General features: G+C 42.6%; 2 protein-coding genes across 6 annotated transcripts in view; one reads left to right on the top strand and one right to left on the bottom strand.

The window, feature by feature from the left end:
- Positions 1 to 5,936, top strand: part of POGZ (pogo transposable element derived with ZNF domain) — a 68,536-nt gene extending 62,600 nt beyond the window's left edge. For all 3 annotated transcript variants that reach the window (XM_079155115.1, XM_079155113.1, XM_079155114.1), the window contains 6 exons: positions 17 to 189; positions 370 to 510; positions 1,294 to 1,350; positions 1,635 to 1,747; positions 2,015 to 2,039; positions 2,170 to 5,936. In XM_079155115.1, the coding sequence (XP_079011241.1) occupies positions 17 to 189; positions 370 to 510; positions 1,294 to 1,350; positions 1,635 to 1,747; positions 2,015 to 2,039; positions 2,170 to 3,841 (2,181 nt within the window). In that variant the 3' untranslated portion in view covers positions 3,842 to 5,936. The remainder of the gene's footprint in view (positions 1 to 16; positions 190 to 369; positions 511 to 1,293; positions 1,351 to 1,634; positions 1,748 to 2,014; positions 2,040 to 2,169) is intronic.
- PSMB4 (proteasome 20S subunit beta 4) overlaps positions 1 to 9,412 on the bottom strand; it is a 222,733-nt gene extending 213,321 nt beyond the window's left edge. For 2 of the 3 annotated variants that reach the window (XM_079155523.1, XM_079155524.1), the window contains exons 1-7: positions 9,241 to 9,412; positions 8,801 to 9,007; positions 8,401 to 8,547; positions 7,920 to 8,001; positions 7,462 to 7,578; positions 7,165 to 7,253; positions 6,920 to 6,954 (exon numbers count right to left, since the gene is read on the bottom strand). In XM_079155523.1, coding sequence (XP_079011649.1) covers positions 6,942 to 6,954; positions 7,165 to 7,253; positions 7,462 to 7,578; positions 7,920 to 8,001; positions 8,401 to 8,547; positions 8,801 to 9,007; positions 9,241 to 9,380 — 795 coding nt within the window. In that variant the 5' untranslated portion in view covers positions 9,381 to 9,412 and the 3' untranslated portion in view covers positions 6,920 to 6,941. Of the gene's footprint in view, positions 1 to 6,843; positions 6,955 to 7,164; positions 7,254 to 7,461; positions 7,579 to 7,919; positions 8,002 to 8,400; positions 8,548 to 8,800; positions 9,008 to 9,240 lie in introns of those variants that run through there. The other variant, XM_079155522.1, reaches the window with a different exon arrangement.
- Positions 9,413 to 13,605: the final 4,193 nt, after the last annotated feature.

Below are 13,605 nucleotides of genomic sequence, written 5' to 3'. Positions count from 1 at the left end.
TTCACTTGATTCTCAGGTGACAATCCGGGCTTCCCGAGGGCAGCCACGAAATGTTCCTGTATCCTCCAATGATACACCTCCCAGCGCTTTGCAGGAGGCAGCCCCACTGACCTCCTCAGCCGACCCTCTGCCTGTCTTCCTTTATCCCCCTGTCCAGCGCAACATCCAGAAGAGAGCCGTTAGGAAAATGTCAGCACCTTCTTCTAAATGCTGGGTTGGGGGAATTGTGTGGGCTGGATTATTCCTGTTAGCCAGTGTAATCAGATAGTGTTTTTGCAGGGTTAATTACCTAAAACCCTGAAATTTGGGGATACTTGAAGCAGTAATGAGAATTTTCCTTTTTTGTTTGTTTTTTTTGTTTCTCAACAGGAGTGTTATGGGCCGGCAGACATGCCTCGAGTGCAGCTTTGAGATCCCAGATTTCCCTAATCACTTCCCCACTTATGTACATTGCTCTCTATGTCGCTATAGTACCTGCTGTTCTCGAGCTTATGCCAACCACATGATCAAGTAAGTCATGATTAAACTAGTCTTCTACTTGGGAGATCAGATTCTCTAGAACTCTTCATTCTCTCCCTTATTCTAATTTGTTTCTTCCTTAAACCGTTAGAGCTGTTTACCCAACTCTCCTAGCAGGGTGAAGCCAAACCCATATTCATTTGGCTTTGATGGTTTGTGCTCCAGATTCCTACAGCCTTGCTATTCAGACTGTGGTCCAAGGACCAGCAACATTAGATGGGAGCTTGTTAGAAATGCTCACTCTAGGAGCTGGGGAGATAGCTCAGTCGGTAGAGTGCTTGCCTTGTAAGCACAAGGCCCTGGGTTCGATTCCCAGCACCCAAAAAAAAAGAAATGCTCACTCTATAGCCAGGCATTGTGGCACACGCCTGTAATCCCAATGGTTTGGGAGGCTGAGGCAGGAGGATTGCAAGTTTGAGGCCAGTCTTAGCAACTTAGTGGGACCTTGTCTCAAAATAAAAAGGGCTGGGGATGTGGCTCAGTGGTTAAGCACCCTTGGGTTCAATCCTTGGTACCAAAAGAATAAAAGAAATTCTAACTCTTCAGTCCCACCCTAGATCTACTGAATTGAAATGTGAATTGTAGAAAATTCTCAAGTAATTTCATATGTACATTATTAAAGTTTAAGACGCATGGTGATAGGAAAACTGGATTGGATTGGGATTAGGATGGATTAATGAGGTATTTCTTTTGTTGGACAGTGTCATTGGCTGGTGATCTCTAATTTTAGCTGGCAGAACTCCATAACTCATTCCACTTTTTTGTCTTTCTCAGCAATCATGTTCCACGGAAGAGCCCCAAGTACTTGGCTTTGTTTAAAAATTCTGTGAGGTAATGAAAACTTTTTGGTACTTTAAATTTTTGACTTTTTATAATTTTTTTAGTTTTTAAATTTTAATTAATTATACATGACAATGCACTTTTTGCATCATATAATTTTTCACATTTTTACATTAGATCCTTTTGATTATTTTGTGGGGTGGTTATGTGAATGAATTTGAGAGAAAGGAGAGGACAGGGACTCTCCTTTATTAAGTCTCATAGTTTTAACTTTCTCTAATGTCACGCTTATATTTGTCATATTGTCTTACATGCTCTTGACTCTTGTTTCTCAGTGGAATCAAGCTGGCCTGCACTTCATGCAACTTTGTTACCTCCATGGGAGATGCCATGGCGAAGCATTTGGTATTCAACCCCTCTCACAGATCCAGCAGCATCCTGCCACGGGGTAAGTAGGCAATATAGGAGTTCCAGGACATACTGTATAGGCTGTTTAGGTGAGACCAGAGTCAAGACCATCCTTCTCTGGCCTCACCCATTCATGGTTGAGGTACAATACACCACTTAGAAACATTCTATCCTGAATTTATATAAGACTGGGAAGACTGGCTCCCAGCCAGCCTTGTATGCAGTAGGTTGAAATCCCAGGTCACTGTCTTTGGAGGACTTCTTTCTTCACTGAGCTAACCTTTTTTTATTGTTTCATTTTCCCCAGGACTCACCTGGATATCTCACTTAAGGTAACAAAAACTCTTTACTTCATGATTTAATTTTAGTTTTACAGTATGTTTACAGTGATTGTCATTTAAATATCTTAGTTTAACTGATGTTTCTCCTCCTTTCTTTGCTCTCCAACCCCACCCCTTTTAGACATGGCCAGACTCGTGACCGAGTGCATGACCGGAATTTGAAGAATATGTACCCTCCTCCTTCCTTCCCTCCTAATAAAGCTGCCACTGTGAAATCTTCAGGGGCCACCCCACCTGAGCCTGAAGAGCTGTCCATCCCCACGGCCCAGGCACTCCCATCCCCGGCCTCAACCGCAACCCCACCACCAACTCCCACTCACCCGCAGCCTTTAGTCCTTCCACCCTTGGCCACAGAGGGGGCTGAATGTCTGAATGTTGATGACCAGGATGAAGGGAGCCCAATCATTCAGGAACCTGAGCCAGCATCAGGTGGTGGAGGTAATGGTGGGGTTGGCAAGAAGGAACAACTCTCTGTGAAGAAGCTTCGTGTAGTACTTTTTGCCCTTTGCTGCAATACAGAACAGGCAGCTGAACACTTCCGAAATCCCCAGCGGCGTATCCGGCGTTGGCTTCGTCGATTCCAGGCCTCCCAGGGGGAGAACCTAGAGGGCAAATATCTAAGCTTTGAGGCAGAAGAGAAACTGGCTGAGTGGGTGCTGACCCAGCGAGAGCAACAGCTACCTGTAAATGAGGAGACCTTGTTTCAGAAGGCCACCAAAATAGGACGTTCTTTGGAAGGGGGGTTTAAGATCTCCTATGAGTGGGCTGTGCGTTTCATGCTGCGACACCACCTGACTCCTCATGCCCGGCGAGCTGTGGCCCACACCCTACCAAAGGATGTGGCAGAGAATGCAGGACTCTTCATTGAATTTGTACAGCGACAGATTCATAATCAGGACTTACCCTTGTCTATGATTGTGGCTATTGATGAGATCTCCTTGTTCCTGGATACAGAGGTGCTGAGCAGTGATGACCGAAAGGAGAATGCCCTGCAGACCGTGGGCACAGGGGAACCTTGGTGTGATGTAGTGCTGGCCATTCTGGCAGATGGCACTGTCCTTCCCACCCTGGTTTTCTACAGAGGACAAATGGATCAGCCTGCTAATGTGCCGGACTCTATATTGCTAGAGGCAAAGGAGAGTGGCTACAGCGATGATGAGATCATGGAGCTGTGGTCAACCCGAGTGTGGCAGAAGCACACAGCTTGCCAGCGCAGCAAAGGCATGCTTGTGATGGACTGTCATCGCACTCACTTGTCAGAAGAGGTACTGGGTATGCTTAGTGCCTCTAGCACTTTGCCTGCCGTGGTCCCTGCAGGCTGTAGTTCCAAAATCCAGCCATTAGATGTATGCATCAAACGAACTGTTAAGAACTTCCTGCACAAAAAGTGGAAGGAGCAGGCTCGGGAAATGGCAGATACTGCATGTGATTCTGATGTTCTGCTTCAGCTGGTGCTGGTCTGGCTGGGTGAGGTGCTAGGTGTTATTGGGGACTGTCCTGAGCTAGTTCAGCGGTCCTTTCTTGTGGCTAGTGTTCTGCCAGGCCCTGATGGCAACATCAACTCACCTACACGTAATGCTGACATGCAGGAGGAGCTCATTGCCTCCCTAGAGGAGCAGCTGAAGCTGAGCGGGGAACAGTCTGAAGAACCCTCAGCTTCCACTCCTCGACCGAGATCATCTCCTGAAGAGACAGTTGAGCCTGAAAGCCTTCACCAGCTCTTTGAGGGGGAAAGTGAGACGGAATCTTTCTATGGCTTTGAAGAAGCTGACCTAGATCTGATGGAGATTTGAGTGTTGGGGTCATAAGCGCTTGTGGAGTGGGGGTGGGAAGGTGGGGGAGGGGAGAGGGATAGGGAAAAGGGGGCATACCAGGTGGGGTACTTGGTTTATATTTTTAATTTTATGCCACCACTCCCCCCAACATTGACTTATACTTCCCTGTGAATTTGTGGATTATTAGAAAACCAATAGTGATCACGTCTGAGCCGAGGAGCTGGCCCATTGGTCATTTACTTCTGCTAAAGTTTTTTGTGACTTTTTTTTTTTTTTTTTTTTTTTTTTTTTTTAATTTAAATCACTGTGTTTGGTATTTTTTGATAAAATCGAGAAAAAGAAAAAAAAATCCTTTGTGGGCGAATGTTAAATTGTTTTGTTTCCCCTTTTACCTCAATTGTATCATAGTACTTCTGGGTTTTTTGTTTTACTGTGTGGCCAATGTCTTTGGGCATGATGCTATCTAATAACCATTGTCAATGTGAGAACATTTCTGAAGATGGAAAAGACAAAAGTATGTAGCTCACAAACTGGTTTATTATATATATGGATAAAAAAAACTTTTTCATTGTGGTCTTAACACTTTTATATAAAAATGAAAATGGAAAAAAAATCCCACTGAACTCTCTCTTCCTTCTCCTTTTCCTCCCTTCTCTCTCCAGAGATGTTGGTTTCTACAGCAACTCTAGATAAAAAAAATTGTGGCTTTAAAAATGCATGAAACCACCTTTAACCATCCAGAATGAATAATTTGTCTTTTCCTCACCACCCTTCCTCCAGCAAAAACACAACAAAAACAGTATTTTTTGCACTTGATCCTTGGCCCTTTTCCCTATTAACACCCATCTCTGTGGACGAAGGATCATACATTGTGTCATTAGCAAACAAGAGGTACTGAGGTGATCAAACAATGTTAGGGCGGAAGCCATTCCTAGTTTGAGTCTTCATCCTGCAAGCCCTTGGGGGGCAGTCCTTGCCATGTTGAACTTCATCCTGTTGAGTGGACAGCATGCCTGTTCAAGAGATCACAGGTCCTGCAGCCAGGAGCTAATTGTGCAAATGTTAAGTGTTGAACTTTAAAAAAGAATAAACCACTTGTTGAAATCCTGCTTATTACCCTGTGACTTTCCCACATTTCTCTTAATGCTTAGAGAAGAATTCTGACACGAAGAACAGTGGGGGTGTGCACAAAGAAACAGACATGAATCTTTATTTTTCACTGCCAGCTTCAAGGAAAGAAAAGTTTTTTTCTACAATTTGCATGAGGGATTTTTTTTTTTAAACTATGTACTCATGGTGATAAACCAAAATGTACTGTATCATACAGAGAAAAGAAGCAAAAAACCCAAGTCCACCTTTCCCACATCTACACCACTCTTCTGTCCATCCTGAGGCTTTCAGCAATGTTTCCCTCCTGTGAGCCAAGGAGGCAACCTGCACAAGCTTGTAAATGGTTCATCTTTAAAATGTACATAAGTGGAAACTTTAATAAAATGAGGGGAAATGGATTTATAAAAACTGTCTTTTTTTCTAGGTGACCCTGTTTAAAAGGCTTTCACAGACTGGGATATGCTTAAGATGTGATGGGCCTGGTGGTAACAGGTGTGATATTTGTTACCACCCATTTCTCTCCCTGCCCTGTTTTTGTTTTTTAACCCCCAGCACACTATAATATAGTGAACTGGAGCAGTCCCTTCCAGAACAGCTTGGCCAGCTTTGTGAACCTGTGGCATCTGAAGTTGAACTAAGGATCCACCTGAGCTGCTCTTCCCCAGCTTTTTGCCTGATGCCACTTTGACAGACTGTGGACTTTCAAGTCAGCCCTCTGCCTTTGAGAAAGTTCAAGGACTATGGTCACTTCTGTCTACAACCTAATCCTACTCTTTGGTAGTCTGCAGCAGCCACAGCCTTAGCAGAGCTGGGTTCCTGGCCTCTGCACACTGACTTTCTGGATGGGTTAATTTTTCTAAGATCATAATATAAACAGTGATCAGCTGGGTTTTGGCCAGGAAGTTGTCTTTGTGGACTCCGCCTGCATGGCTTAGTAGTAGAAGGTTTTTTGTTTTTGTTTTTTATAATTCAGTTTAATCAATAAACAAGTATTTATTGACTACTTTCTGTGTTGAGACTGAATGTGTAGAAGTTTCATAGTTGAAAGTTCATGGTTTTTCTTTTGCTTAAATTTACTAGTTTAATGTGCTAGTTGCTACCTATTTGCTTTCTCAAAAACGCTTGGAGAGGGATATGCATTAGAATCACCAGAGGTGTTCATTTTTTAAAGTTGAAGGTTTAACACCATTCCAGGTATGGAACATGACTAATATTCAGTGACCTGACTCACATCTATACTTGGGACTTTAATGAAAGCATAATGCTAGTAAGAAGTTTTCTGACAGTGCTAAAATTTTAGTACATTTAGAAAATAAACATTTAGGTTAAATATTTGCTCTGCTTAGCATTCCCTATATGAAAGGTGAGGTTGGAGGCATGTGGGTTGGAGGCTACCACATCCAGGCCAAGGGCAACTTTTTGTTGTTGTTTTTTTTCTGTTTAGATATGACAGTACAGTGTATCTTGATGTACATACATACATGGTGTATAACTTAGGATCCCATTCTTGTGGTTGTACATGATGTGGAGTATCGCTGGTCTTGTAGTCATATATGAACAAGGGGTACTAACCTTATACAGAGCAACTTACATACTGCATGTCTATCTTTGAAACAGTATTTTAATGATGGTTTGCAGCCATCACTAAGGAGAAAAATCTGAACTCTTTTTTAGAATCTAGTGCAATAGGGAAAATTGTTAAAAGCCAGTTATGTTATCACAAAAGATGAAGTGTAGCTTCTACAGGAAACTGCCCCAGATTAAGATTGTCATAGGTCTTCTGTACTATCATACACAGGATTTGTTGCTAAAAGCCTGAGCATTCTCTGACCAGGAAGTAAATGATACACAACAGTACTGGTAGTTTAGCCCTTGGTATGACCCAGTCATAACAAAAACGTTCAACAAGAATTTTGAAGAACTGATTTATTTTACAAAACAAAGTCTACCTTTGAACCAGCCAAGTTCAAAGTTAAAGGGTACAACTTCAGGATTATGCATCTGTATTTCATTCAAAGCCACTAAAAAAGAAAAGAGCATCAAAAAAATTTTAAAAACATAAGTATAAAGGTATCAATTTCTAAAAGTGACTCTATCCTCCAACCAAAACCCTCCTCAGTTTTTCTGGTGGAGCCCTTCAGAAAAGCCCAGCTTAGTGCAGGCCAAAGGACATCCCAACTATTCTACCACCTACTGCTTTCTCTACTGTAATTTTAATTTCAGTCAATCACCTGATCATGTGAGCAATATCCCAGTTGGTCTCTGCAGACAGTGGTCCCTCTATTTCAACACCTTTTTCAGTTACAGTGGCAATTTGAAACTGAAAGAAAACGGTTGTCAATGAAAAGCTCAGATGAAGGAAATCCCTGGGTCAAAGGTTAAGTAGGAGTGGTGCAGACCTCCTCCAACCCCCAAAATAAGGAGTTATAGAAGTGAGGTACTTTGTTCAACAAAGAGATTCAGGGACTGCAAGTATCTACAGCCTGCCAATTAGGTTACCAAATTTCTAATCTTCCTTTATTCCTCACCCGATTATAAGAGCGGGCATCTCGATAATACAGCACTCGCATGCAGCGCTCTACTAGCTCTCGGGCCTCAGTCTGGCTCAGCACTGGCTGTTTCTCCAGAATTTCTCGAAGAAGAGGCTAGATATTGGGGAAGAAAAATGTGGTAGACATCAGGGGATGAGTAATAGGCTATCTCTAACCCATGCTATAAATAAGAAGCATAAATGAGTGAGGAGTTCTACCTATTTTTGTCAAGGAAATGCTTATTACTAAGACCCTCTTGAAGGGAAAGTTCTAGGGCATCCACTCTGCACATACGGAATGTAAGTGCCAACACTTATAGATCAGATAAAAAGAAAACCAGCTGCCCAGCCTAGGGATCCCAGCCTGTCCCTCAGAATTCTAAGAGGGGGGGAGACAGAAAACCACTAAATTCCCTATTCTCTCTCCTCTGTCCCACCTCCAGACCCACTACTTACCTGAGCCAAATATGCACCATAACCAGTGGCCAGGGAAGGAGCTTCATAGGCTACACCAAGCATGTCCACATAACCAAGGAAGCTAAGGACACAATGGGTCAAAGAACTCATTTAAACTTAAGTTTCTTAGCTAAAAATAGGTTCATGGGTTCTGAGTTAAAAGAGAAGGATTTGGGGGTGGGAGGGAGGCAAGAATGGAGGATGGATGGATTGTATACAGGAAAGGAGTGGGAGGGGTGGGGGGAAGGGAAAAATAACAGATTGAGACAAACATCACCCTATGTACATGTATGATTACACAAATGGTATGACTCTACTTCATGTACAACCAGAGAAATAAGTTTTACCTTATTTGTTTACAATGAATCAAATAAGTTAAAAAAAAAAAAAAAAAAAGATTGCCTGGGGGAGAAGAGACAGAAAACACACTACACAGGTCCTTGGTTGGGTGGTCAAGGAAGTTATGTGTATTCAAATAAACCTCTCTCCATCAGCATAGCCTCCAATGACCATGGTGTTCCACAGAGGGTTCATCTTGGAGCGGCGGCTGTACATGGCCCTGGTCAGCCACGAATGAATGGCTCTAGGGCTATAGCTGTGTCCATCTCCCAACAGTTCCTCATCAATCCTTAAAAGGAATTGGTTGTGAAAAAGGTTGAGAATGAAAGTTGGAATCTCCATCCACCCCCAAAAGAAGTTATCACAATCTAACCACTTTTACACCCCCCCCCCAAATGCCATAAACTTGTAAACATGTCCATATTTTCGATCCTCAACAATTCTCCCAAATCTTTGCTGCAGCCTCAAGCCCTTCTATCCCATCTAAGGGAATAAAAATAGGGGATTCCATTCCACTATTCCCTATGCTCCAGACGACTTACACCATCTGGCCAAGAACTTGCTTCAAATACTGGAAGTCGGCGTAGTCTCCAGAAGCACCCAGCATAGTGCTGTTGTTGACTCGCATAATTCGAGAGATGTTGCGGAAACGAGCCAGGGAGCCATAGGAGCCCAGCATATCCGCTGCAATCACCACTCCGCCTTCGAACTTAACGCCAAGTACCGAGGTCCCGGTCACCATGGGGTTCCTGAAGAATGAGAAAGTCTCTGGCAACGGGCGGCGCGGGGACAGAGCCTGAAGTCCTCTTTCCTAGCACTGGGCTCCGCTTCTGACATTCTAGTTTTATTGTGCACCCTCCGGGACTCCCCTGCTGTTCGCACGTCCCGGGAGTCCCCATCTTGCCCTGCCAGGCTAAGAACCAGTCCGGGGTACCAGGCCCCATGGTCCCCGCCCTACGCAGGCTAAGGAGCAAGAACTTACTGGGTTCTCGTGATTGGGCCCCCGTAGAGCGCGGATGCTGGATCCATGAAGGAATCCGGAGTGGACGGGATGCGATAAAACTGCCCGGGTGCCGGACCCCCGGCCCAGTGGCCACACCGCGACTCCAAAAACGGTTCCATCTTAGTCACCGTAGCAGAAGAAACGAAAGCGCCTGCGCCCACGGAAGCGGAAGTGATGATTCAGTGCTACATTTTTCTTCTTCCTGCAAGCCACTTCCAGCAGCCATGTTGATAAGGTCATATCCGAAGACACAGTGAGCCCGAGTAGGAGCTGAAACCGATTGTTGGAATTGCCCAGCCTCGCGTCGCGTCGCTGCGCTTCGCGTCGCCGTTAAGTTTGGACTAGAATTTTCATAGTCGATTCGAGGAAGGGAAGAGTGTAAAGAGTGGGTCTGGGTTGGGGCGGCAGGCACTTGAGCGAGGAGTCAGCAATTATCGCGTCCCTTTTGGATCACTAGAAATAAAAATTAAAAATAAATGAAGGGGCTGGGATTGTTGCTCAGTGGTAGAGCAGTCGCCAAGCACTGGGTTCGATCCTCAGCACCACATATAAATAAGTAAAATAAAGGTCCGTTGACAACTAAAAAAATATTTAAATAAATAAATAAATGAAAATATCGCCGGGTGATGGCCTTCGCCTGTAATCCCAGCGACTCGGGAGGCTGAGGGAAAGAGAGAGCAAGTTCGAGGTCATTCTCGCATTTAGCGAGGCCCTTAGCAACCTAACAAGACCCAGTCTCAAAAAGTAAAATAGTATCGTTATATTGCGTATTGTGTGCATGTACGAATATGTAACAACAAATCCCATCAGTATGTACAACTATAATGTACCAATAAAATAAAAATTTTAAAAAAACCGGAATAGACAATATGAGAACTAAAAATAAATAAATAAAAATAAAAAGGACTGAGAATGTGGCTCAGTGGTTAAGTGCCCCTGGGTTCAATCCCCAGTAAGCTCCTCCGCAAAAAAGAAAATATCAATGAATCCAAGATCTCTTATATCTGTACCTACTCAAAATCAGTTTCATATGGCAGGCATTATTCAACCTATTTCATAGATAAGAAATCAGGTCTGAGGTAGACCTGAAACCAGGTTTGTGATTAACCCCGTCACATCACCAGGAATGGTGGAAATAAATCTTCAAACCCAGAATGAAAAAGGAATCCTATAGTAGTGTATATCTACGGTATATCTCAGATGGGTCATTTACTCTCTGGAACCTCAGACAAAACTCTGAAAGTTTCCTAATTGTCAAATTCCTTTACTCACCTCTTAAGCAGCAGAAACATTCCACTGAGACTATTGGATTAAAACTAATTTCCATGGGTTCCCTTCTCAATTTGACTAGCTGGGGCTGGAAGCAGTGTCTTCAAACTGGTGGACCCTGTCCAAGATTAACATGTCTAACACTAGTTTCCTTTGTTATTTCCACAATCCCACAGTGCTGGGGACTCGAACCCGGGCCTGAAGCGTGCAAGGCAGGCACTCTACCAGATGGGCTATATGGCCTGCGTCTAACACTAGTTTTAGTAGTAAGAACAGATTTTAATCCTTTGTTCTTTAAAAATAGGTATTATGAGCACTTTTGCCCTGAAATTTATATTCCACCCAGACGCTCCCTCATAAATACTAATTGCTCAGTTGTGGTGAGAATTGACTTAGGAATCCTCTTAAACTCCCAGGAAACCTGGTTCTTAGCTACCAAAGATTTGATCATATGAACTTTAAATCAATCTGCCAGCAACTACCTGGCTACATCCTTGTTTAGAAGTGGCCAGTGGCTGATTGATCTGTAGTCTCACTCCTTTTTTAGGTTCCCTACATACAGTAAGACTCTGGTAGAGATAGTACCAGTTCCAGAGATTAGGAAGGAAGCTAAATTCCTAGGGTCTAAAAGAAAAGTGAAGGAGCCAGAACTACCCAGCCAATGTTGCTTAATAGTTGCTATGGTTTGGATCTGGACTGTCCCTCAAAGTCCCATGTGTTGAATGTTGGGTCCTCATGCCATGGCATCATTGGCAAGTGTTGGAACCTTTAGTAGATGGGATCTAGTGGAAGAAAATTAGGTGGTTAGAGGCATGCCCTTGAAGGGGATGGTGGGACTCTGCTCCTTTTTCCTCTTTCTCTCTTCCCCTCTTGCCCACTTTCTCCTTCACCTTCTGCCTGCCACGGGGTAAACAGCTTCCTTTACTATGTGCTCTTACTGTGGTGTACTGCCTCGCCACAGGCCCAAAGGCAATGGGATCAAGTGACCATAGACAGAAACCTCTGAAACTATGAGCCAAAATAAATGGTTCCCTCCTACCAGTAGTTTACCTCAGGTATTTTGTCACAGTGACTGCTGACTAACAGTAGTGTTACTAGGATATACCTAAGCATAATTTTATTTGTATCTATCCTACTTGATTTGCTAAGCTTCTTGAATCTGTGGTTGAATCTTTTATCAGTTTTAGAAAATTCTTGCCCATTATCTCTTTGAATATTGCTTTTGCTCAACATTCTTTCTTTTCTCCTTCTGAGGCTTTAGTCATGTGTGTTAGATATCTAAGCATGCCCATGCTTCCTGCTTTCTTTTTTTCTTTTCCATCCTTTTTAATTGGCTTCACTTCAGGTATTTTGTACAGATCTCTCTTTGAATTCACTATGCATGTTCTGCATAAATCTGCTGTTAAACTCATATTTAATTATTTCAGATTTTGTATTTTTTCCAGTTTTAGAATGCCCATTTGACTTTTTTTTTTTTTTTTTTTTTTTTTTGCGGTACTGGGGATTGAACTCAGAGCCTTGTGCTTGCGAGGCAAGCACTCTACCAGCTGAGCTATCTCCCCAGCCCTTTGACATTTTTATAGATTACAATCCCCTATTTAAATTCTCTGTATTTTCATCTATGTCCATCATTTTCTCTATTTTCTTTAACATGTCAGTCATAGTTATTTTTACTTTCTCAAATGCTAACTCTAATGTAGATGGTCCCCTATTTATGATGATTCAACTTGTGATTTTTCAACTCTTCAATGGTGCACAAATATTGCACATTTTGTAGAAACATACTTTGAAATTTGAATTTTGATCTTCCAGGCTAGTGATCCGTGCTATGATACCCTCTTGTAGTGCTAGGCTGTGGTAGTGAGTCACTGCTCCTAGTCAACCATCCAGTCATACGGGCAAACAACTGGTACTCCATAGAGTTTGTGCTGCAAAACTATGAAGTTCAGTAAGTTAGGTGTATTAAGGACATTTTCCACTTAATGACATTTCCAACCTATGAAAAGTTTATCAGGATATAACCCCATCATAAGTCAAGGAGCATCTATCTGGATCATGTGCGGATCTACTTCTATTGTTTATTTTTTCTTTTCATTTTAGTCATGTTTTCTCCTTGCAAGTCTTAAAATTTTTTAATTATTTGTCATAAGTTACCAATAACTTAGGGAGTCCACATTATATTATCTTCCACTAGAAAAGATTCTGTCTTTTTTCAGTTGGGCAGATGGGGGTCTGATCACTTCAGTCCAATCAAGGGTTAGACTGTCAGGTTAGGTTGCTGTTTCAGTCTGGTGCATCCCTATTCTTCAAGTATGTTTTTCACAACCTTTTGATTGAAAACTGAACAGGTATTTATCTTCTTAGCTCTGAAATACTGGAAGAGATTGAGCTAGCTCTTCAGGCTTCTGCTCCATGTAGCCACAAAATCTGGCAAATATCTTGGAAAGAACCCCACTTGAGTAGATGAGGTTCTTCTCCCTCTGCTAGCTCAGCAGGATTTCATTTCCTAACCAATAATGCTAAACTTTAGGAGTTTCATTCTGCCTTTCAGAACCTTTTAGCTCCACTCTGGTCTCCTGCACATTCCCAGCAAATATTCCATGAGTAAAACTGACCATAGTTTGAGACCTCTTAAATTTCTAGCTTGCTACTCCTGTTTTGCATGACCACTAAAAACTATGTGATTACTCCTGCCCAAGCAAAGCATTTTGTCTGGATTAACCTGATCCTCAGCCTATAATCAGATCACCCCAGAAAAGTTCTCTCCTTTCTGGAATTTTATTTCATCTAGACCTCATTCCTTCCATAGCCCTTTGATGCCTTGCTTTAAAACATGACTTTTAGGACTGGAGTTGTAGCTTATTGGTAAAGCGGTTACCTAGCACATGTGAGGCACTGGGTTCAATCCTCAGCACCACATAAAAATAAAGTAAAGGCATTATGTCCATGTACAACTAAAAAATAAAATTAAAAAATGGTTTTTATCATTTAACTAGCTCCTTCTTATTATAGTAAGAGGATCAACCAGCCATAACCTCCTATAGCTTACCTACTGTATCCATTTCCTGTAAATGC

Source organism: Sciurus vulgaris (assembly GCF_902686455.1).
Source record: "Sciurus vulgaris genome assembly, chromosome: 1".
In the NCBI taxonomy this organism is placed as follows: domain Eukaryota; kingdom Metazoa; phylum Chordata; class Mammalia; order Rodentia; family Sciuridae; genus Sciurus; species Sciurus vulgaris.
Note: the sequence above shows the minus strand (reverse complement) of the source record. Positions and strands in the feature narration are given on the sequence as shown.